Raw genomic sequence first — 20,810 nt, forward strand, 5'->3', positions numbered from 1 at the left:
AAAGTGCACGCCATCCTATATTCATTGTGCTGGTTGTGAAGGGTACATAAGAAAAAAGGGGAGATGAGGACCCGGTGATCCATGGTGATGGGATGGAACGGGCACTGATAAGATTCTTGTACAAGTGACAGGTAATCCCTTACCTTATCTTTGGTTACACTCATCAATCCCCATCGTGGGTCATTAACATTATCGAATGGATGCACACACATTATCTCTCTCTTGGATCGAACCATCAAAGGAGGGGGGGAAAACTCGAATTGTAGGTATAGTATTCTCACACACTTTATTGGGATGTTTCATCTTGTGCACGTGACATGGGCATCACCCCGTCAAATGACAAATGGTACCTTGGGAACCCGATGATGATTGACTTTGGGCGGTGTATGTACTATTTAGATGGATACCTCTACCAATGACAAAAGAGACTTTGGAGTGTGTCAGACACAGTCACCCATGTTCCTGGAATCCAGCCAAAAAAGGGTTTAAATCCTGCTACTCTTGCCGCTGCTGGTGCTTCTTCTCGTAAAATGACAAAAGGTATGCAACCTCACATTCAAGAGCCTATTGTCCTCCTCCATGACAGTAATGCGAACCTACTCATACTCTTAGCATTCCAGATATTGCAACAGCACCAGCAACAGCAACAACACAATCGACCGCCAACTCCAAACTTGACGATCAGTCATTATACAACCGCTTTCGAGGATTCGCTGCTGGTGTTGCTTCCGGCATAACCAAACTTGCTGTGGGCCATCCTTTCGGTAACAACGTAGTCAAAGTGATATGCTTAAAGGTGTAGTCTATTAATGAAGGAATGGCGTATCAGATACGGTCAAGGTGCGTTTACAGACATCGGGCAAAGCGGATTTCAAAGGACCTTTGGATTGCTTGAGGAAGACTATACAAAAGGAAGGATTTCGAGCATTATACAAGGGTGCAACACCACCTCTTGTTGGATGGATGTTTATGGATAGCATCATGTAAGTGGATGGGTTGGATAAATTACGTGTATACGAGAGGCTAATGATGGCCTACTATGACACTAGGCTTGGCACATTACACAATGCACGGTTGATTCAGCAATCATGGAATGGTGATAGACCCCTTACTGTATTCCAGCATGGTCTTGCGGGTTTGGCTGGTGGATTAACAGTATCGTTCGTGGCCACCCCTGTGGAACAAATCAAAGCTCGTCTCCAGGTACAATATGATGCAGCAACCAAAGTATATACAGGCCCTATCAATTGTGCCACTCAATTGGTAAGTATAAGGGATAAGGGAGGATGATGGCAATGGGCTGAGACAATGATCCATAGGTGCGTAACAATGGCATTACAGCATTGTGGACTGGATTACTACCCACTATGGCGTTTCGAAGTTGGTTCTTTGTCTTTTGGGCTTCCTATGATGTAAGTGGAAGGAGGATGGAAATGATGAATGATGCACCATTGTTAATCCTTATGGGTAATGATAGGTGTTTACACGTGAATTGAAAAAGTACAATCTATCGGATGGATCTGTTACTTTTATTGCTGGTGGTCTGAGCGCAACAGCATTTTGGTTGGGTGCCTTCCCCTCTGGTAAGTTGAATTTGGCATTTTAGTGTCACGCATGAATTGCTCATTTCTCGCATAATAGACTCTATCAAGAACCGATATATGACACAGCCTGATGTACATCCCAGAAGATTCCCTTCGCCATGGTCCGTGGCACAATACATTTATCGAAATGATGGTTTGCGTGGCTTTTATCGAGGTAAGTAGTAACATGAAGATGCGCAAAGACAACACGTTTATGTATTGAATCGTTTGTGATCGTAGGATTCCTTCCATCCTTTTTACGAGCTTTCCCTACAAATGCATCAGCCGTATTCATGTTTGAAACAGTGATGAAATTACTAGCATAATAGACAATTAGAACAATAAAAGTATTGGGTCACAATCAAAGCGAGAGAGACAAGGATTTAATTAACAACAAATTAGAAATGAATCTACAGGGTGCGAGACACCTGCCAGACGCGAATAAGGTTGTCAGTGTAACCGGAGAAGAGGGTGGAGCCATCAGCGGACCAGGCAATGGAGACACACTCGGGGTCACGGGCCTTGTTCTTGCCAGCTTGGTTGAATTCAGGGCGAAGTTCATCAACAAGGGACTTGTCTTCAAGATCCCAAACCTTGATGGAAGAAGCAGTAGCAGCAACGAGCCAGTAGCGGTTAGGAGAGAAGGTAAGGGCGTTGATGACATCGCCAGCCTCAAGGGAGTAGAGGTGCTTGGAGTCGTTCAAGTCCCAAAGCATGACAACACCATCCTTGCCAGCGGAAGCGCAAAGAGAACCATCGGGGGAAACGGTGACAGTGTTGACGTAGCCATTGTGGCCAATGAAGTTGGTGCGCAACTTGAGCTTGGTCAAATCCCAAACCTTGACGATCTTGTCCCAGCCACCAGAAACGATAACAGGGTTAGCAGGGTTGGGAGAGAAACGAACGCAAGAGACCCAATCAGAGTGGCCATCTTCAGTAAGTTGGTACTTGCACTCGCCAAGGGTGTTCCACAACTTGATGCTCTTATCACGCGAACCAGAAACGATTTGACGGTTGTCAGCAGAGAAAGAGACAGAGAGAACGTCACCAGTGTGGCCAACGAAACGGCGGGTGGTGGTGCCAGTGTTCAAATCCCAAAGACGAAGAGTCTTATCCCACGAAGCGGAAAGAGCGAATTGACCATCAGAGGAGATGGCAAGGTCTTGGACAAAGTGGTTGTGACCCAACAAAGACTTGCGGGGAACACCATAGTTCACCTCGTCGCTAATCATTCACATTTAATCCCATTATGCTCTTTCTTTTTCATTGTAATTTGATATACTTACCGGGTGAGGTGCCAGACAATGACAGACTTGTCTATTATAGAATAAAAGACCATTTAATCAATCCATTGTATATGCCTTGTCGTCGTTATTGTACATACCACGCGAAGCGGACAAGACCATATCAGGAGCTTCAGAGGTGGTGGCGATGGCGGTGACTATAAAGTACGTGTTACAATTGACATTGTTCTTTTATCTTCGCGACATTGAAAAAAGTCGTTGTCGGGTTTCATCGAGGCTTACCCCAGTTGCCATGGCCTACGAGAAAACAAGTGTTGCGGTTAGTATCCATAAATCGATCATCCCACTTCATCCCATTCATCCACATGTTCATCCATATCATTGATGCATCCATCCATCGTCTATGTACCTTCAAGAGTGCCGCGAAGAGTCAAGGTGTCCATGTTTTACTGTCTGGATGAAAAGAGGGGGAAACCACAAGTGATAGCAATGAGCCTTAATGAGCCACTTCCGCTGAGTGCCCGTGACTTACTTGATTATCCCGCCACCCAGCTACTTCGGCTCTTTGACATCCATTTTCGATCCCACTTGTACTTACTTACCACCTATACATCCCATTTTTATTTCAAACGATGATAAAAAAAGCTACCATGCATTGATGTTGACCCTAATATTGCCATATCATTCTCGAAATTAAGCCATATGGGGATATACTATCATCCACAACGCCTATTTAGCATCTCTATGGAAACATGCCTCTTGCCTTCTTGAACAATAATGTTGCTGAATGTCATCATTGATGGTGAGAGTGGCGTACAATGATACTGTGATTAAGGGTGTGTGTGTGTGGATTGCAATGATAATGGATCACCAACAAATATTTCTCCGATCCAGAGAGTAAGCAGTAGTTGACGGAATAGGTCCCAGTGGGATAAGCTTATATGCATATCAACAAGCATTGTGCATTGTTTGTGTATGTAATTGCCCCCAAAGCCCGATGGGGAGTTGAGTTGAGTAAACACTGTTGTCGTACAAAGATGAGCGATTTGCATAAAGGTACGCCGTCTTTGATGAATTCTCATTGTAGTAAAGAGGCAATGTTTATAGGTGGATTGGATCATTTATCAATGGTATTACAATAAATGTACGTCATTGTGCGATGGGATGATTGTGATAGGTAGCAGGAGGGTGTGTGCGTGATTATGTGTGTAAGAGTGGAGAGTGTAATAATAACAACACCGACTTTTGAGGAAGGGAATGTGGCAGATCAATTGAAACGCACCGAGGCTCTTTTCCTTTATCACTTTTTTTCACTCCTTCTTTTACGGCCACAACCATCATCATGACAACACCACGCATGAGTGGTAATAAACTCATGGGTCAACATGCCTTTTCCTCTCGTCAAAAACACTTGTTGCTTCGTCCGCAGCAAACCAACGCCAGCTCGTTTTTCAGTTCAAGCATGGGTTATCATGCAAACCTGAGTCGACACCTCCCAGACCAAGAACCCATCATGATGACTCCCTCGCCTTTACGACGCCAAAACGCTTTTCTTCAGGAAGACCGCTCCAACATGTCCAATGACAAGGTCAACTTCTCCATCCCAAGCTCCACTACTGCCACCCATGCCGACGACTTGGTCCATTCCAATGTCTCATCCCCAATGTCGTCCCAACTTGAAAGCGAAGACCCAAAATGTAGAATATGCTTTGGAGAATCAGAAGAAGGTGGTGCAGCTTTTATCGTTCCCTGCAAATGCAATGGCAGCATGTATGTATACACTATCATTGTCATCATCATCCCTTGATACAAAAAAAGTAGGGGGGTGGTGTGGAGGATTTCATCTCTCTAACATGCTATGTACTACCCTTATAGAAGATACGTCCATGATCTATGTCTCAAAGATTGGATGTCCAGCAAGACTTTACCTCGACGATGTAGCACGTGTATGGAACCATTCAGCTTTTATCCACCTACATTACAAAGTAAGTAGTAGTAATAGGGAGCAGCATGCTTGCAAGATCCATAGGAGAGATTCCTTTGACTCATACTTGGTTGGACATGTAGACCCTGTACGTTCGAGGAGAAGACCCATCCTGCGTACCGTGCTCGTTATTGCATTGACCACGTTTATCATGGAAACCTATCGATGCACTGAATTACAAAAGATTCCCGGCTCCGAACTTGACGATCAAGATACCTCCACCCTTGGAAAACCAGATTACATATGGCTACCGGTAAAGTGCTTGTTATGCAACAACGATCACCACCACTGACAATGCCTTTTCATCTAGATTGTGCAACACAAATGCTGGCGTGAGAGTTTACTTGCGACCGTATTGAACTATACATTCCATTCACCCATCATTTTATGCATTCTTACCTTTATCCTATTTTATCGCATTTCAATGTCTCTCAAATCAACTCCATGAATATCAAAAAACCAGCTTCATCACACACTATACATATATCATCATCATCTTCATCCTATGCGGCGCCGTCCGTGCATGGGGCAAATAAGAAAGAAAAAGGAAGAGGGTCTTATTGGTACACCCAAAAAGTGCGTACACACACACATATACACACACGCATTGGTTACTACTACTACGACTCCTATTTAGCTTTTTTTGATCCATCCATATACATAAGCTCCTATTGATACAATAAAGATTTGTACTTGTGCCACGCACTTGCCATATGTTAATATGATCCAGGGTTTCTCTCTTCTCTCTCTTTGCTGTATGTGTGCATTCATCATTCCCCCTTTCTCCTTTTTCAACCATCTCGAGCGAGATCATGATCATATAAAAAGAGTGAGCGCGATCATAATTGTATTCTGTCAAACCATGTCAGCCTCTGCTCAAGCGTTAAACAAGAAACCTTTTTTGGGTCATTTATTTCGTACAAAGACCAAGCACATGCATTCTTCTTCTCTAAGTTCAACACGCGACTGCTGGACCCATTGTCATGATCCATATGAACCACCAACAAGCCTCAAGGCACGTCAAGAGACTTTGGACAAGTTGTGTGGGATCATTCCATCCACTTCCACTTCTACACCACGTCGTCCACGCGTAGTAGTACCAACGACAACAACATCAACACCCTCTTTGCGAAAATGTGCTTCATCTCATAATCTACGACGAGCGGCAGCTGCAACAGCAACCACCACCACCCGTCATCATCAACCATCTACCGATGATGATGATATGCCTCTTGCTATGATGGTGATGAAACCTTCCACAAGTACTACTTCAAGGACCAGAAGGAAACAACCACCCAAGGTGGTGGATGATGATAATATCCCCATTGCTCTTGCACGGAGGAGGTTGCAACAACCAACAGCAGCAGCATGTTATTAGAACTATTGTGAAATAAAATTACTTTATCGTTTTAATGAAACTCTTTGTGTAAGGTGGACAGTGCACGACGAAAATATGCATATGACACGGAAGAATGGAGAAAGGTGTATGTGTGTATGGGTTGGGAAATGATTGGTTCAGGAATGTGAAAGGTCCAAGGGAGAGGAGAGAGAGAGAGCATGTGCAAGTAAATAGGGATGAGCGCTAATGTGACCCCATCCCTTGGATATTCTTCTCATTGTGTCTCTCTCTCTCTTTATCGTGGTTTCGGCGTTCAATCCAAAAAAAGAGGTCAAGACACGAGAAATTGAAAGGTCTTGGGTGGCCCATGCGTAATGTATCCAAAAGATCATCATCCTACATTGGCGCGCGCACCTGCTACTACGACAATTCCACTTTTCAACATGATGGGTTGGTGATGGATCTTCATGCCATGCACAGACACAAAACAGCAACATTTTTTAAGACAACGAAACTGAGGAGGTGATATGAATGTTTTGTGTGTGCACAGAGCTTGACGATGAGTTGTGCCCTTGGATGCAAGCTTGTTTTTTTTTGTATATGGCTATAACCATATCTCATAACCAAAAATTCAGACGCTTGAATGGGACCTGAAAAGGAGAAATGCACACCTCCTCCTCCTCATCATCATCATCCACACCCCCAGTTGGCTATAACATGCGACAAGTTCTACTTGCATTTGCCCTTTTTTTACGCCATAGATGATATTACCTCCTTACGAGATAGCCAAAAAGAGATGATTGTACATATCAAATCTGCCACACCTTTATATGTCAAGTATCAGCAACAACAGCACATGGGATGGAGTATGCATGATTGTGTAACATTTACGGATGAAAAGCATGTCTCATGGCATTCGTTTCCAAGCTCTATGTATCTCTCCCTTGGCGTGCTCATTGTCCACCATAATAAGAGATTTATCCTTCTTGTCAAGTCGTATGCATGCGTGTAGATGGTTGCTGTAATAGGCAGCTATGATGAAATCACATTCTTTGATCTTTATGGTGATTGGACAAGAATGACCGTTTGCTGTAATCCTAGTCAACTTGATTCGTGCAAAGGAGGATGAAGCCAAAGCAGTTGACCTTGTAGACGACCATGTATAGTAATACCAAGAGCTGCGGCAGGAGGTGTCTTTATTGTATGAAGGTATAATGGTAATTCGATTACTACTACTACTAGCTACAACCAATAATAGAAATAAAAGCTCCAGATGTTGACAGCAAGACGCTTTCAGGATCATCGTGGATACCAAGGAATTAAGGAATCAAGGCCATTGGGCGGGTCCAATCTGTGGGATAGAAAATTTAAAGGTAAGCTGCTCAAGCTCATGATCGTAAGTGACTGACTTGGCGTAAATAGCCCAAGCCATAATTTTCTTCTTGCGCACACACTCACTCTCTTTATCGATCACCTTGCCAATGCGACCCATTTTACTCCAAGGACATACACGTTCGCTCACCCAGATCAAATACAATCGTGAGGGCGATTTGCTCTTTTCTGTTTCCAAAGACAAGATTGTCAATGTTTGGTACTCGCACAATGGTGAACGTCTCGGCACCTACAATGGCCATGTCGGTAGTGTTTGGACCGTCGATGTCAACTGTATGTTTCTCAATCCTCGATACAAACAACATGAGAGAGAGAGAGCTCTATGCTAACACAGTGTGAATAGCAACGACAACCATGTTGGTCACGGGATCAGCCGATAACACAGCTAGACTTTGGGATGTGCAAACAGGCCGTTGCCTGAAGACCTGGGAGTTCAAGACAGCCGTCAAGCGAGTCGAGTTCAGCGAAGATGATACCATGATCTTGTGCGTTACTGAAGAACGAATGGGTTATTCCGGCACTATTACAGTCTTGCCAATCAACACCAACATTAATGGCGAACGTGAGTAAAAGCAAGGATCTCTTTATGTGTGTATGTGTGGAAATGCTCATTCGAGTCTTTATGATATAGAATCCAATGAACCTTTAGCTCAAATTGTCAATGATGGAGCCAAGGCTGTCGTTGCATCATGGGGTTACTTGAACAAATATATTGTGAGTGGCCATGTGGATGGCTCTATCTGTCAATGGAACTGGAAGGTAACGTATATATGAGGAAGAGTGAGAGAGAAAAGAATACTAATAAGGGGAATGGGCGGTTTTTTTTTCTTTAGTCCAATGAAAAGCTCAACTCGATCCAACCACACGAAGATGTTATTGCCGATATGCAAATGAGCAGCGATCGCACCTATTTCATCACCTCTTCCAAGGATAAGACCGCAAAGATTTTCGATTCCAACACCTTGCAACATCTCAAGTCTTTCACCACGGATGCACCTCTCAACTCTGCTTCGATCACACCCAAATATCAAGAATTCGTCATTGTCGGTGGTGGTCAAGATGCCATGAACGTCACTACGACATCTGCTAGAGCTGGTAAATTCGAATGCCGGTTCTTCCACAAGATCCTTGAAGAAGAAGTGGGTCGAGTGCGTGGTCATTTCGGTCCTATCAACACAATCGCTGTTCACCCCGATGGCAAGAGCTATTCAAGTGGTGGTGAAGATGGTTACGTTCGTGTACATCATTTTGATCCCGATTATTTCAAGTTCAAGCTCGAAGCACAGGCATAATTTTTCTTTTCAAGTCAACAAAGAACCCAATTCTATATTTCATGAAGTGCGCACACGCGTGTGTAGGGGTGGTGGTAGTGATGGAATAGTAGTAGTAGTGGTCAATAGGCGCGAGCGAGAGAAAATCACGCACGCTAAAAATGTAAATGCATGTTCTGTTACTAATATAAAATGCAAAAGAAAAAAAGTTATATCATATGCACAAATGGAGGTGAAAAGAGTGGGGCGGATTGGCTATAATGTGCTCCCGCTTAGGATGGGAAGGAACTACAAAGAGAAAGAGAGAGATGGGTGAGACGAAAGAAACGTAAACATGATCCCTCCCCCTCCTTTACACTTACATTGCCAACGACGACACTTGGCAAATCAAAAATATCACGTTTGATGGTGAAGCAGAAACTACATGGCACCGGCCTATACGTGGGACTCATGAGAATGACGGACATGTAAACCGAGGATTCCGTATCACTGAAAGCGTGTTCTCCATATTTCTCCCAGTATTCAATCACTGAACCATTATCCATAAGCTACATACAATCAACGCATATGAGTATTGATACGTTGTTTTCCTTTCCTTTTTTGATGCTTACCTCGTAAATGAATGTCTTTTTGTCAAGTAAGGCTTCTTTACTCCATTGGGTGAGCAATGAAAACTCCTTGCCCACGAGTACAATCTCGCCTGTCCTCCGCCAAACCGCTGTGGGTGTACCTGAAAAGCTGATAAGCTTCTCGTATTCCTGTTTTCATTGTTAAATGGCTGATGCATGTACAAGAGCGAGAATGAGATCTTACCATCAATGTGCGTTGTACACATTTTTCCATATAAATCAAATCTTCCTCTGTTAGGCTGACCATGGTGGAAATAAAAGAAGGTCGAAACATGGCCAATGCACGAGATATCCGCATTAATTCATCTTGTCCCATCCTATTACACACACACACATAGCGCATTGTGAGATCTTATTATCCCCCTTCCCAAAATGTGAGATAACTCGTCATGCCGATACCTTCGACGCACATGCTGGAATAGGTAATGATATCCTTCTGCATAATTGAAAGGTGCTTTGATGCGAGTATACGTTTCCTCGGGTGTACTTCCAACCCCTTTTCGACGTTTGATGGTTTTGTTTTTAGCGAGTTGATCCAATGGGGATGTTGCTGTTGTTGGGTGGGTCACTCGTGGTGAAGCGGTATCAGAGGATGCAGATGCCATACTAGGCGAGTTGTTGCCACGCATCATGACCATATCACTTGTGTTGGAATCAAATGTATGGCCTAGATAGGATATAGCGGATTGGGGTTGTGGTTGTTGTGGTTGTTGATCAAGCACGCCGTTGAGTTGCAACATGTTGGATAAAACACCGTATTCGAGATTGGCCGATTCGGACCCAAATCCATAGTCGTTCCCAATATTGATCAGCTGGGGATCAAATCCTCCTAAAGACGATACACCCACACACCCACCCACACAACACAACACATGCAACGTATGAGTCCCATCAATACGCAAAGATAAAGTATGCCCCTATTACCTGGATTAAATCGTTGTTGATCAAAGGATGCCGATAATGATTGTGGTTCAGAAGGTGTCGATGCTGCTGGAGAAGCACTTTTGCTGTATTCATCATCCTGAAGATACTTTGCTCGTTTCCTTGTGCCGTCAGTGCATGTGCTCTCTAAACCTCGTTTGATACACCTTTGACAGGGTCGAGCTATAGGAAACAATAAACGTTGGTAACCGGGAAAAAAGTAGTACGCTTCCTTGGCTTACAATCATCGCAAGTCAAATGTGCCTTGAATCCAAACAAGGGATCAGGGAGTGTCCAATGTCAGTAATGAAAAAAATACAAAGCGTAATGCGTATTTCAAGATACCTTTTGGCAGTGGGAGCATGCTCTTGTAGCTTTTTTCCTCCGTGGTTTTGTTGTAGTCTGGCCTTGGTTCATATTTGCTGGTATAACCACCTCGACAACGGTTGTTCTGGTCAGGCTAAATGACTCACCTGGGATTGAATTCCATGGGCAGCAGCAGCAAAGATCTCCATGATCTGCAGGATTCATCATTTGTTGTCATCTTGCCATGTAAACAACCACTCCCCACTTTAGAGAAATGCTTTTACAAGATAGAGAGAGAGTTATACAGCTTGAATTAAAGTGCAATATGCCAATCCTATTAAAGTTATCTACTTTTAGTTGGGCATCTTATTATAGATGTTGTTGCATGTCGCATCCATTAGACTTGAAAAGGCGCACGGACATCCATCACCTGCTTCCGAACTAATCACAGCCTTAGATTCCAAGTAGTATTTTTTCGCTCATCACTTATAGCGTCCACCCATCCTTATTCCAATGCAACCCAAGTCTATCGAGTCCCTTTACATAAAGTTAGCACCACTCACCCACATTTGATCAAAAGCAAATGATGATTGATTATGCATGTAATGATGTCATGAATGATCAAGGTCATCATCCAGGTACGATGATAAACACACGTTGAGACAAGCACTAAACGCTAGTAGTATATCCATTGAACACTGGTGAATGTATCACAATCACTCCATTGGGTCGTACATGTATTCGTACAACAGCGCACACACATAATAGATGGGGTTGTAAACAGGATATATCTCTATTCTGTCTTTGAAGAGGGGGTAGTTCCACACAATATACAAGATGGGGGGGGAGAAAAAGATTTACAGCTGAATCAAAGAGTAGACAGGGGCATCGAGCTTCTTGGTACCATTCAAAAAGGCAAGCTCCATAACGAAAACATACTCGACAGTGATGGCTTCGGATTTCTTGACGAGTTCACCAGCAGCTCCAGCAGAACCACCAGTAGCAATCAAATCATCAATGATAATGACACGAGCGCCAGGCTTGATAGAGCCCTTTTGCATTTCAAAGATATCCTACAATACATACATACCCCATATCAGCAAGGAACATCACTGATAATCCATCTCGTTTTTTACCTCTCCATATTCCTTTTCATAGACAGCGGATACGCACTCGCCAGGAAGCTTTCCTTGCTTACGAACAGGAACAAAGGCAGCACCAAGACGCATGGCGACCAAAGGACCAAGCAAGAAACCACGAGCATCAAGACCTTATCATCCATACTTCCATTTAGCATTATCACTCCTTGAATAATCTTCCCTATCATCACTTACCAACAACGGCGTCAATCTTTTGTTCATAGGTCGAGTTGATATGGTGGACAATGTTGCTAATCAATGCCTCGACAGCAGTGGGATCTTGAAAGACAGGGAAGAGATCCTTAAAGACAATGCCCTATGCAAGGATATAAAAGTAAGCTCCCGTATCCAGGACACTAGCGGAATGGGCAAGTTACCTTCTTGGGGAAGTCATTGTGGGTACCGAGGAGGTTCTTGATGCGCTCAATGTCGTGGTTGGTCATTAGGAGAGATAGAGAGAGAGAGAGAGAAAAGAAAGGGTGTCGAGAGATAAGGTGGAGGGAGATGATGGGTGTGTGTCTCTTATCTAGTGGCTTGTCGGTCAGCAAAACCCAAACCCGATTCTTCGAATGCATGCATAAAGTTGAACACAAAGGCTGCACACATTGAGCAAATTCTTCTTGTTTAAGAGTTTAGGTTCATGCTACTTGTTTCGCAAAATGTCATGTTAGGTATCAACCTCCTAGCAACACTACTTGACAAGTATCCATTCCAATGACTTTAACAGGGTTGCCATAGCAACCTGCCGATAGATCCCAGGAACAACAGCCGCCACCATCGTAACACCGAGATGCTTCTTTGAGTAGTAGCTACTGCCATCACCCGTCCCACATCCTCCTCCACTCTAGTAACAATACCCGATACACGAAACTAATAGGTACATCCATAAACGCTTGTATTTTGTTACTCTAGCAAATATATGTATACATGTATATTATCCTTTGTTCCCACGATTGCCTATCGATAAAGTAGCAGCAGCCCATGAATAAATGTACAACCACCACCATCATGCTCCCTTTTACTTACCCCATCCTTTAGGATTGGCTTCCACAAATTCATCCCAATTCCGTTGACGCATGGTCTCTGCATCTTGTGCCTCATAGTCATTGTCATCAATCTCTTTCTTTTCTTCAGAGGGTGGTTCGCCACTAAGAGTACATGCCGTTGAGTACCATGTCTTCTTGCATGAATCACACAACTTTACTTACCCGCCACGAATAATGTTGCCACGTGCCTCCTCTTGAGCAAGATAATCATCAATGGACATGGTTGGTAAACTCCATCCAGGACGAAATACTTGATCCTTGAGAGCCTGTCGTTTGTTGGTAATGACAAAGGGTTGTAAAGGTCGACCTTCTTTGGAAAGCAAAGGCTTATCTCTTCCCCAAGTGGATGGCCTCATATCGGTGCGTGCTGTTTGTTCATCTGAGCGACCTGCTGTTGAAGACATGCGTTGCCGATCCTCTGAGATGGCTTCCATTTCTTTGACCATAACAAGCTCTTGATCAATCGAGTGCAAATGTTGTAAAGCTTTCAAGATATGCAGCTGGATAAGGGCAAGGACCCAATCACGTTCGATATCATCTTTATCTTCATTCTCATCCACATTGAGTCGTTCACGAAGTTCACGGATACGTTGTTCGGTTGCTTTTTCTCGTTTAAACATTTCAATCTTTTGTTGTCGTTGTTGTGCAGGCGGAAGTGATCGGTTGCTAGAGCTACTGCTGTTGTCCACGGATCGTTTATACGCTTCCAAATCGGCTCCTGATAACAGCTGATGCTCCTCACACGCATTCATATAGGTATTGAAATGGTTCTTCATATAATAAACTATCAGATAACGAACAAGCTGGTTTGCATCTACATCGACGGTTGGTTTACCTTAGCAGCTTCAAGTATGTGTCGTCGACTCTTGTTGCGATCGGTGACCTTCAACGTCAAATCGCCCAGATACACAGGTATGAGAAGGAAGCGCATGTCGTTAGGACTCATGTCGTCTATTAACTCGTTGGAACTGAAAATGGCGAGCTGATGGACGAGATCGTGAGCCCTTTCAAGGCGTGAAAGCGCATCGTGTACTTTGGCTTGGTATTCGGGATCGATGCTGGCAAGCGTTGTGTCTTCAAGCTCATTCAAGATGGTCTGGCCACTGATAAACAACTCGCCAAGAGAAGCATTGTTGAGATCCATGGTTTCTTTAAGGGTATGAATGTGGGACAAAAAGATGCGCGCAACCGTAGATGAAATGCGTGTCGTGTTACCATTCAATCACCCGACCCATCCCATTGACGTTCTCTTCTCCCAATCTGGTATAGGCATATCTTTGTAAGCAAGGCCATCGTGTTGGGGAATGATCATTAGACACAGTGCCATTCAAGTACAAGGAACGCACAAAACGTCCAAGAGCATACACACGCCTGCTGCTATGTCATGTCATTGGATCATCATTGCTACTATGTGCTTAAGAGTGTTAATTGAATGATGCGTACAGTACAGTACCACTTAAAGAATAAAGGGCATTCTAACAATGACAGCTCTCTTTGTAAAGCATGCATGTATACATTAATGAGTACAATAACCTATTTATTGATGATCAAAAAGATACGTATGATGATAGCAAATGAATGTCATTGTTTAATGAGGATATTGTTGAGTCTGTGAGCTGTGGTACATACTTGCTGCTCCATGCGTACCAGCTCATGTACATATTCTTGGCTTTCTCGCCTAAACAAATGAATACATGAAGTCATGATCGCTTTTGTAAACATTACCCAGAGTATAGGCAGTTATTACGATCATCAAGTCCTTCTCTTGGATGATTAATTTTGAAAGCATGTCCGTTCCTGGCCTGTGGCGATGACACGGTGACGAAATCTTATAGCTAAATCGCACTTGTCTGATCGTATATCCTTGCTTTGCTGTAGTACTAGTTGCTTATCGTTCACATCGCGTTTCTTCCATTCGAAAGCTGATAGATCGCATGGAGCGTCTTTTGTAAGTGCGTTTAACATTTTCTTCCATACAAATTTGCTGCTAATTTATGCCGTATTGTTGTCGGATTCACGCTTGCGCTTCCCTTGTACAGTAGCTTGTGCAGTCGCTTTACCTTTATGGTATATTCGTCTGTCAGTACCAGCACTACCACATATGCTTTCTCTTCAACTTACGTCTTCCCCAAGAGATTGGTCCCCACGTAGAAGAATTTGGGATACTGGTATGATTACTGACACATAATCGTTTTCACTTCTTTTACTACGGGTATCCAATTTGGAGAACTCCTCCACGTTGTTGATCCTGCGCGTAAACGATACAAGAATACGTATATCATCCCCATGCGGGCTGTCGTATAATATGCCGCCTAATGCAACACTTCAGGTGCATCTCGCGAGGTAGCTACATCAAAAGGAACATGATATGTATATGATTACATGATTCATCAAGCGAGGTGATTAGGTTTTACCTTATTAAAAGAGTCAAGCATCACAATGACAAGTAGGAAGACGGAAGCACTAAGATAACAATGAAACCTTATCGACCATCACAAAGCTTAGCACATGAATCGCCCACAAAAGGGTATCAGCCATGATGCTCACCAAGAGCTTTGAGGGTGTCAGCAACCAAGAGTGATATGATGGGAAGAAAGAGGTGGGTGGGAGAAAGCGACGGGCGACAACATTCATCTTGTTTATATCTGCATTGCTGGGCGTGGGTATTTCTATGACCACAAAGAGTGATAAAATGTATGTTGATAATGATGATGAGTCGATAAATTGAAGGGAGGGACTTGGTGTGATTGATTGTACATGCATAAATCAGTAGATGGGGTGGCGATTTCCATCATCCAACAATGGCATCGCTTTAGCTGATAGCGTGATACCCCAAATATTACGTTGAATCCAATTCTCATTCAATGAAAAAGTTGAAGCATGACACTGTGAACTTTATCAAGTGAATATGAAAAAGAAACAGTGTTGCAAATTGAAGAAGACATGTAAATGATTCGCCATCCAATCCATCATCATCACCCTCAACCGCATCCACGTGATATGATCTATCCTTCCTGCTGACAATGCACCAAGTAGCCAAAGCAACATTCCAGGATCCCTCATCACTGCACTTGATTCCATCCATCCATAACCATTTCAACTCCAACATCCTTGGTGAAAGAACCATCTATTCGTTGCCAATACACTGCTTTTTCCTTTCTCATTGCAACTCAACCGGATGCAGATTGCTTGTATTGCTTGATGGCTGATATGGCATCATCCAAACTCAACATCATCATCACGTTGCCAAGGAAACCAATCCTGTCAACATACACAATTCCTTCCATCCCATGTACTAAAGCAGTATCCAAATCCAAATTCATATCCATAGGAACTTGTATGTATTGAAAGCAAGTTGCTACACGTAAATAAAGCTGCTTCTATATGATGGCTACCTGCTATTCACGTGAAAAAGGCTGTATAGCAGGTTGCTGCAAGTAAAGAACGCTGTTGGAGACCATGGAGTAAAGACTTACTAATAGCAACTGTTGGAATGAATGCTGTTACGGTTGGTTGCGGTAGAAGAGTGGACAAGGGAAGGGGTTGTGCCAAGAGACTCGTGTGTTGTAGAAGAGTTTTGAGTTTTATTCAACGCACGTCCAAGAGCGGTACGGAGAAGGAGTTAAAAGATTGCGTGTATCTAAACGCTGAACTATGATATGTTGGACTTGAGCAAAAATACGTTGAGGCATGAAAGGCGTGTGATCGAAAATCCATCGCCAGTGAGCTTTCCATAGTGTCTCCAGCGTAATGGCCACAACGGTGGAACTGGAGATGGTTGGCGGACTGGGAGGAAATTGGAGATGATGGAGAGCTTGAGAGACAACGTGGGGGAAAAAAGGTTGCATTAACACCTCGCGCCAAACAAGGGACCACACCTCCCGTTTCTTGAAGCAACCGAAGAGGAAATGATCCAATGTATCAGGTTCAGAAGTGCATAAGGTGCAAGTTGGTGATGGGAAGGACTCCGGAAGATACTTATGAAGCAGGGTACGACATGGCAGCTTGTGATGTAAGGAGCGGTACCAAACGTTTCTTGCACTTGTGGTCCAAGACAGGCTCCAAAAGTGGTTCCAACGAGATGGTTGTAGTGGAGGAGGAGAGTCTTGGTGTGCAAACGATTTGAGGATGAGGGATTTGCGGAATGGCTTGTGTTGTAGAAGAGTGACAAAAAGGCTGTGTACACGCCATGGACTTGCCATTCAGTCAAAGACAATCGGATCAAGAGAGTTGTAGGATTGACATGGTGAGCTGAAGCAGAGCAAACGCTCGTAGATGGTAGCTGTACTTGAATGGGGCCAACAGATGAGAATGGGAAGAAGAGGCAAGAAGTTGCGGGTGGAAGAACCGGAAATTAAAATAGATTCTTGTGGTGTTGGATGACATTTCTTTGTTCGACCATTGTACAGTCAAAACCACTCGGACCAAGAAGGTTCAATGATGGGCATGATGGGCTGGAGCAGAACAATCGTTCACATGCATTGTATTGGGTAAAAAAGGTGAATGGGAGGAATGGGCTATTAGCCGGCAGTTTTACGAATAACTAACCAAAATGATCTTTGTGAAATTGGATGATGTTTTGTGTTTGAGCGTAACTCAACCAAATCCACCGGGATCAAGGAAGTTGAATGATGGGCATGATGGTCTGGAGCAGGACAATCGTTCATATTCATTAGTTTGGGTAACAATTGTGAAAGGGAGGAAGTGGATATTAGCTTCCAATGATGAGCTGTTACTGAATAGTGTATAGCGTACCATACGTTGACCCTTCCAGTCATGCAAATCGGCTGGGTTACACAAAGAGGTCCTTCTGCATCTTTGGCTCTCCAGGGTCAAGCTACTTTACATTAAACAAAGACCACTCTTCATACAGCATCATGCTTACAGCATAGGAAAACATAAAGGTGTCTGTATCTCTAAACTTTACAATCAAACGTGGAGTCTTTAATAGAACAAAGCTGCTCGGCGGGGTGAAAGCGATCTTGTGTCAAAGTATGAAGTCGATCGTGGCCGATCCCAGATTTGCCCATTGTCGCTACCAGCCAAATTGGATTGAGTCGACCTCCTGAATTTTTTTTCGACGACGACGAAAATATTTTTTTGGCTGGTAGCGACATTGGGTGAATCTGGGAATGGCCACGATCGACTTCATAGTTTGACACAAGATCGCTTTCACCCCGCCGAGCAGCTTTGTTCTATCAAAGACCCCACGTTTCATTGTAAAGTTCGGAGATACAGGCATCTTTATGTTTGTAAGCGTGATGCTATATGAGAAGTGGTCTTTGTTCATTGTCAAGTAGCTAGATCTTGGAGAGCCAAAGATGCAGAAGGACCTCTTTGGATAACTCAGCTAAAAAGTTTGGACTTCAGGGACCTTGCATGACAGGTACGCAATCCTCATTTGGAATGCATGCATTGGCAGCTAATAGCCACTTTTGTGCATTCCCAACTTTTGTGCATTCTATTGTAGGTGGACGATGCTCCTGCTCTAGACATTCATTTCCATGATTAAAGTAGGTTGATCCGAGCTGATTTGGTTGAGTTACGCTCACACAAGATTACTTCAGTTGGGCTACATCGAGCGTGCTTTATGTCCAGAGTGATGTAATCTCTCTTTGACCACAGCTCAGTCAAATCAGCTCGTATCAACCTACTTTAATCATGGAAATGAATGTCTGGAGCAGGGGCATCGTTCCCATGCAGTAGATCTCGCAACAATGATGATTGGATAAAAGTGGCCGTTAGCTAGCAATACATGCCTGTTCCTAAATGATCCATAAAGTAATTATACATTGACCCTTTCATTCATGCAAACGTAGTTGTGTTACACAACACGACCCTCTGCATCTTTTGCTCTGTCAGGGTCCACCTACTTTACATTAAACAAAGACCACTTCTCATATAGCATCACACTTACAAACATAAAGGTGCCTGTATCTCCAAACTTTACAATGAAACGTGGGCTTTTGAATAGAGCAATGTGCTCGGCTTGGCCAACAGCACCTTGTGTGAAAGTTTCACGTTCAATGTCGCAACTAGCCCAAAAAATATTCTTTGGTCGTCGAAAAAAGTTTCAAGAGGTCGACTCGTTTCACTTTGGCTGGTGGCGACATTGCCAAATCTGGGATTGCCCACGATGAACTTCATACTTTGACACAAGATTCCTTTGACCCCGACGAGCACGTTGATCTATTAAAGACCCCACGCTTCATTGTAAAGTTTTGAGATACAGGCACCTTTATGTTTTACATATGCTGTAAGCATGATGCTATATGTAGAGTGGTCTTTGTTTATTGTGACGTAGATAGACCTTGATAGAGCGAAAGATGCGTAGGGGCGTGTGTATGTAACAGGGCAAAGAAGATAGAACTAAAGGATGAATGCATGATTACTTTATGCATTATTTAGTACAGCCATGTATTGCCAGCTAATAGCAATTTCCTCACAACCGATGCTTGTTGTCCACTCTATGACATGTGAACAATGCTCCTGCTCCAGATGTTCGTTTCCATGATTCAATTGCCTTGATCCGAGCTGATTTGGCTTAGCTACGCCCAAACAAAGGTACATCAGTTGACGTAGTTAGTGGGTGTTGGATGTGCCTAACCGATGTAACTTTGTTTGGGCGTAGCTAGGCCAAATCAGCTTGGATCAAGACAATCCAATCATGGAAATGAACGTCTGGAGCAGAAGAATCGCTCACATGTCATAGAGTGGACAACAGTGCCGATTGTGAGGAAATGGCTGATAGCTCGCAATACATGGGCTATTGTCAATGGTATACAGTATCATCCTTCCATCCTTCCAGTCATGCAAAGTAGCTGAGTTACCCAAAGAGGTCCCTCTGATCTTTTGCTCTGCTAGGGTCCACCTACTTGACAATGAACAAAGACCACTCTTCATATAGCATCACGCTTACAAACATAAAGGTGCCTGTATCTCCAAACTTTACAATGAAACGTGGGGTTTTGAATAGAGCAATGGGCTCGGCTTGGCCAACAGCACCTTGTGTGAAAGTTTCGCGTTCAATGTCGCAACTAGCCCAAAAATATTTTTTTGGTCGTCATTGTCGAAGAGGTCGACCCCTGGATCCAGTTTGGCTGGTAGCGACATTGCGAAATCTGGGATTGGCAAGCTTGATCGTGAAACTGGCACCCAAGGTGCAGTTGGCCAAGCCGAGCACATTGCTCTAATAAAAACCCCACGTTTGATTGTAAAGTTTGGAGATACAGGCATCTTTATGTTTGTAAGCGCGATGCTATATGAGAAGTGGTCTTTGTTTAATGTAAAGTAGTATGGCTATAATAGAGCAAAAGATGCAGAAGGACCTCTTTGGGTAACTCAGCTAAAAAGTCAGGACTTCAGGGACAATGCATGATATGTACACAACCGTCACTTTTATGTCATACAATGGCAGCTAATAGCCACTTTTATCCAATCAGCATTGTTGCGAAATCCACGTGATGGGAATGATGCTCCTGCTCCAGGCATTCATTTCCATGATTCAAGTAGCTTGAGCCGAGCTGATTTGGTTGAGTTACGGTCGAACAAGGATTAATCAGCTGAGACATTCGAATGTATGCTGATGTATGCATTGATGTAATCTCTCTTTGACCGTAGCTCAGCCAAATCAGCTCGGATCAAGATAATTGAATCATGGAAATGAATGTCTGGAGGAGGAGCATCGTTCCATTATGATGGAGTAGGCAAAAGTTGGTATTGTGAGGAAATTGCTGTTAGCTCGCAATGTATGGGCTATTGTCAATAGTATACAGTATCATCCTTCCATCCTTCCAGTCATGCAAAGTAGCTGAGTCACACAAAGAGGTCCCTCTGCATCTTTTGCTCTGCCAGGGTGCAGCTACTTGACAATGAACAAAGATGACTCTTCATATAGCATCACACTTACAGCATAGTGAAAACATAAAGACAGTCATATCTCAAGATTTTACAATG

The 20,810-nt window shown here is 43.5% G+C and overlaps 8 protein-coding genes across 8 annotated transcripts; 4 read left to right on the forward strand and 4 right to left on the reverse strand.

Moving 5' to 3' along the window:
- Window positions 1–317: 317 nt before the first annotated feature.
- On the forward strand, window positions 318–1,909 carry O0I10_005668 (uncharacterized protein; the record flags this gene model as incomplete). Its single annotated transcript, XM_058485706.1, has 9 exons — window positions 318–384; window positions 445–540; window positions 621–764; window positions 830–983; window positions 1,050–1,263; window positions 1,320–1,412; window positions 1,478–1,583; window positions 1,642–1,758; window positions 1,824–1,909. The coding sequence occupies 9 exons, from the start codon at window positions 318–320 to the stop codon at window positions 1,907–1,909; spliced, it is 1,077 nt and encodes a 358-aa protein (XP_058343541.1).
- An 84-nt stretch (window positions 1,910–1,993) lies between these two features.
- O0I10_005669 (guanine nucleotide-binding protein subunit beta-2-like 1) lies at window positions 1,994–3,270 on the reverse strand (the record flags this gene model as incomplete). The annotated part of the gene is made up of 5 exons (XM_058485707.1): window positions 1,994–2,807; window positions 2,870–2,900; window positions 2,968–3,024; window positions 3,110–3,124; window positions 3,237–3,270. 5 exons carry the CDS (start codon window positions 3,268–3,270, stop codon window positions 1,994–1,996), a joined length of 951 nt encoding a protein of 316 aa, XP_058343542.1.
- A 914-nt stretch (window positions 3,271–4,184) lies between these two features.
- O0I10_005670 (uncharacterized protein) lies at window positions 4,185–5,259 on the forward strand (the record flags this gene model as incomplete). The annotated part of the gene is made up of 4 exons (XM_058485708.1): window positions 4,185–4,597; window positions 4,703–4,812; window positions 4,895–5,064; window positions 5,122–5,259. 4 exons carry the CDS (start codon window positions 4,185–4,187, stop codon window positions 5,257–5,259), a joined length of 831 nt encoding a protein of 276 aa, XP_058343543.1.
- A 414-nt stretch (window positions 5,260–5,673) lies between these two features.
- On the forward strand, window positions 5,674–6,189 carry O0I10_005671 (uncharacterized protein; the record flags this gene model as incomplete). The annotated part of the gene is made up of 1 exon (XM_058485709.1): window positions 5,674–6,189. The coding sequence occupies one exon, from the start codon at window positions 5,674–5,676 to the stop codon at window positions 6,187–6,189; it is 516 nt and encodes a 171-aa protein (XP_058343544.1).
- Window positions 6,190–7,631: 1,442 nt separating this feature from the next.
- Window positions 7,632–8,834, forward strand: O0I10_005672 (uncharacterized protein; the record flags this gene model as incomplete). Its single annotated transcript, XM_058485710.1, has 4 exons — window positions 7,632–7,815; window positions 7,886–8,104; window positions 8,174–8,301; window positions 8,376–8,834. 4 exons carry the CDS (start codon window positions 7,632–7,634, stop codon window positions 8,832–8,834), a joined length of 990 nt encoding a protein of 329 aa, XP_058343545.1.
- Window positions 8,835–9,068: 234 nt separating this feature from the next.
- O0I10_005673 (uncharacterized protein) lies at window positions 9,069–10,897 on the reverse strand (the record flags this gene model as incomplete). Its single annotated transcript, XM_058485711.1, has 8 exons — window positions 9,069–9,101; window positions 9,176–9,361; window positions 9,425–9,571; window positions 9,627–9,759; window positions 9,842–10,271; window positions 10,367–10,546; window positions 10,606–10,627; window positions 10,709–10,897. 8 exons carry the CDS (start codon window positions 10,895–10,897, stop codon window positions 9,069–9,071), a joined length of 1,320 nt encoding a protein of 439 aa, XP_058343546.1.
- Window positions 10,898–11,526: 629 nt separating this feature from the next.
- Window positions 11,527–12,251, reverse strand: O0I10_005674 (adenine phosphoribosyltransferase; the record flags this gene model as incomplete). The annotated part of the gene is made up of 4 exons (XM_058485712.1): window positions 11,527–11,742; window positions 11,806–11,939; window positions 12,004–12,124; window positions 12,186–12,251. 4 exons carry the CDS (start codon window positions 12,249–12,251, stop codon window positions 11,527–11,529), a joined length of 537 nt encoding a protein of 178 aa, XP_058343547.1.
- Window positions 12,252–12,742: 491 nt separating this feature from the next.
- On the reverse strand, window positions 12,743–13,998 carry O0I10_005675 (uncharacterized protein; the record flags this gene model as incomplete). Its single annotated transcript, XM_058485713.1, has 4 exons — window positions 12,743–12,765; window positions 12,835–12,956; window positions 13,017–13,624; window positions 13,690–13,998. The coding sequence occupies 4 exons, from the start codon at window positions 13,996–13,998 to the stop codon at window positions 12,743–12,745; spliced, it is 1,062 nt and encodes a 353-aa protein (XP_058343548.1).
- Between the last annotated feature and the right edge of the window lie 6,812 nt (window positions 13,999–20,810).

Source organism: Lichtheimia ornata (genome assembly GCF_029851405.1).
Source record: "Lichtheimia ornata isolate CBS 291.66 chromosome Unknown scaffold00023, whole genome shotgun sequence".
NCBI lineage: Eukaryota > Fungi > Mucoromycota > Mucoromycetes > Mucorales > Lichtheimiaceae > Lichtheimia > Lichtheimia ornata.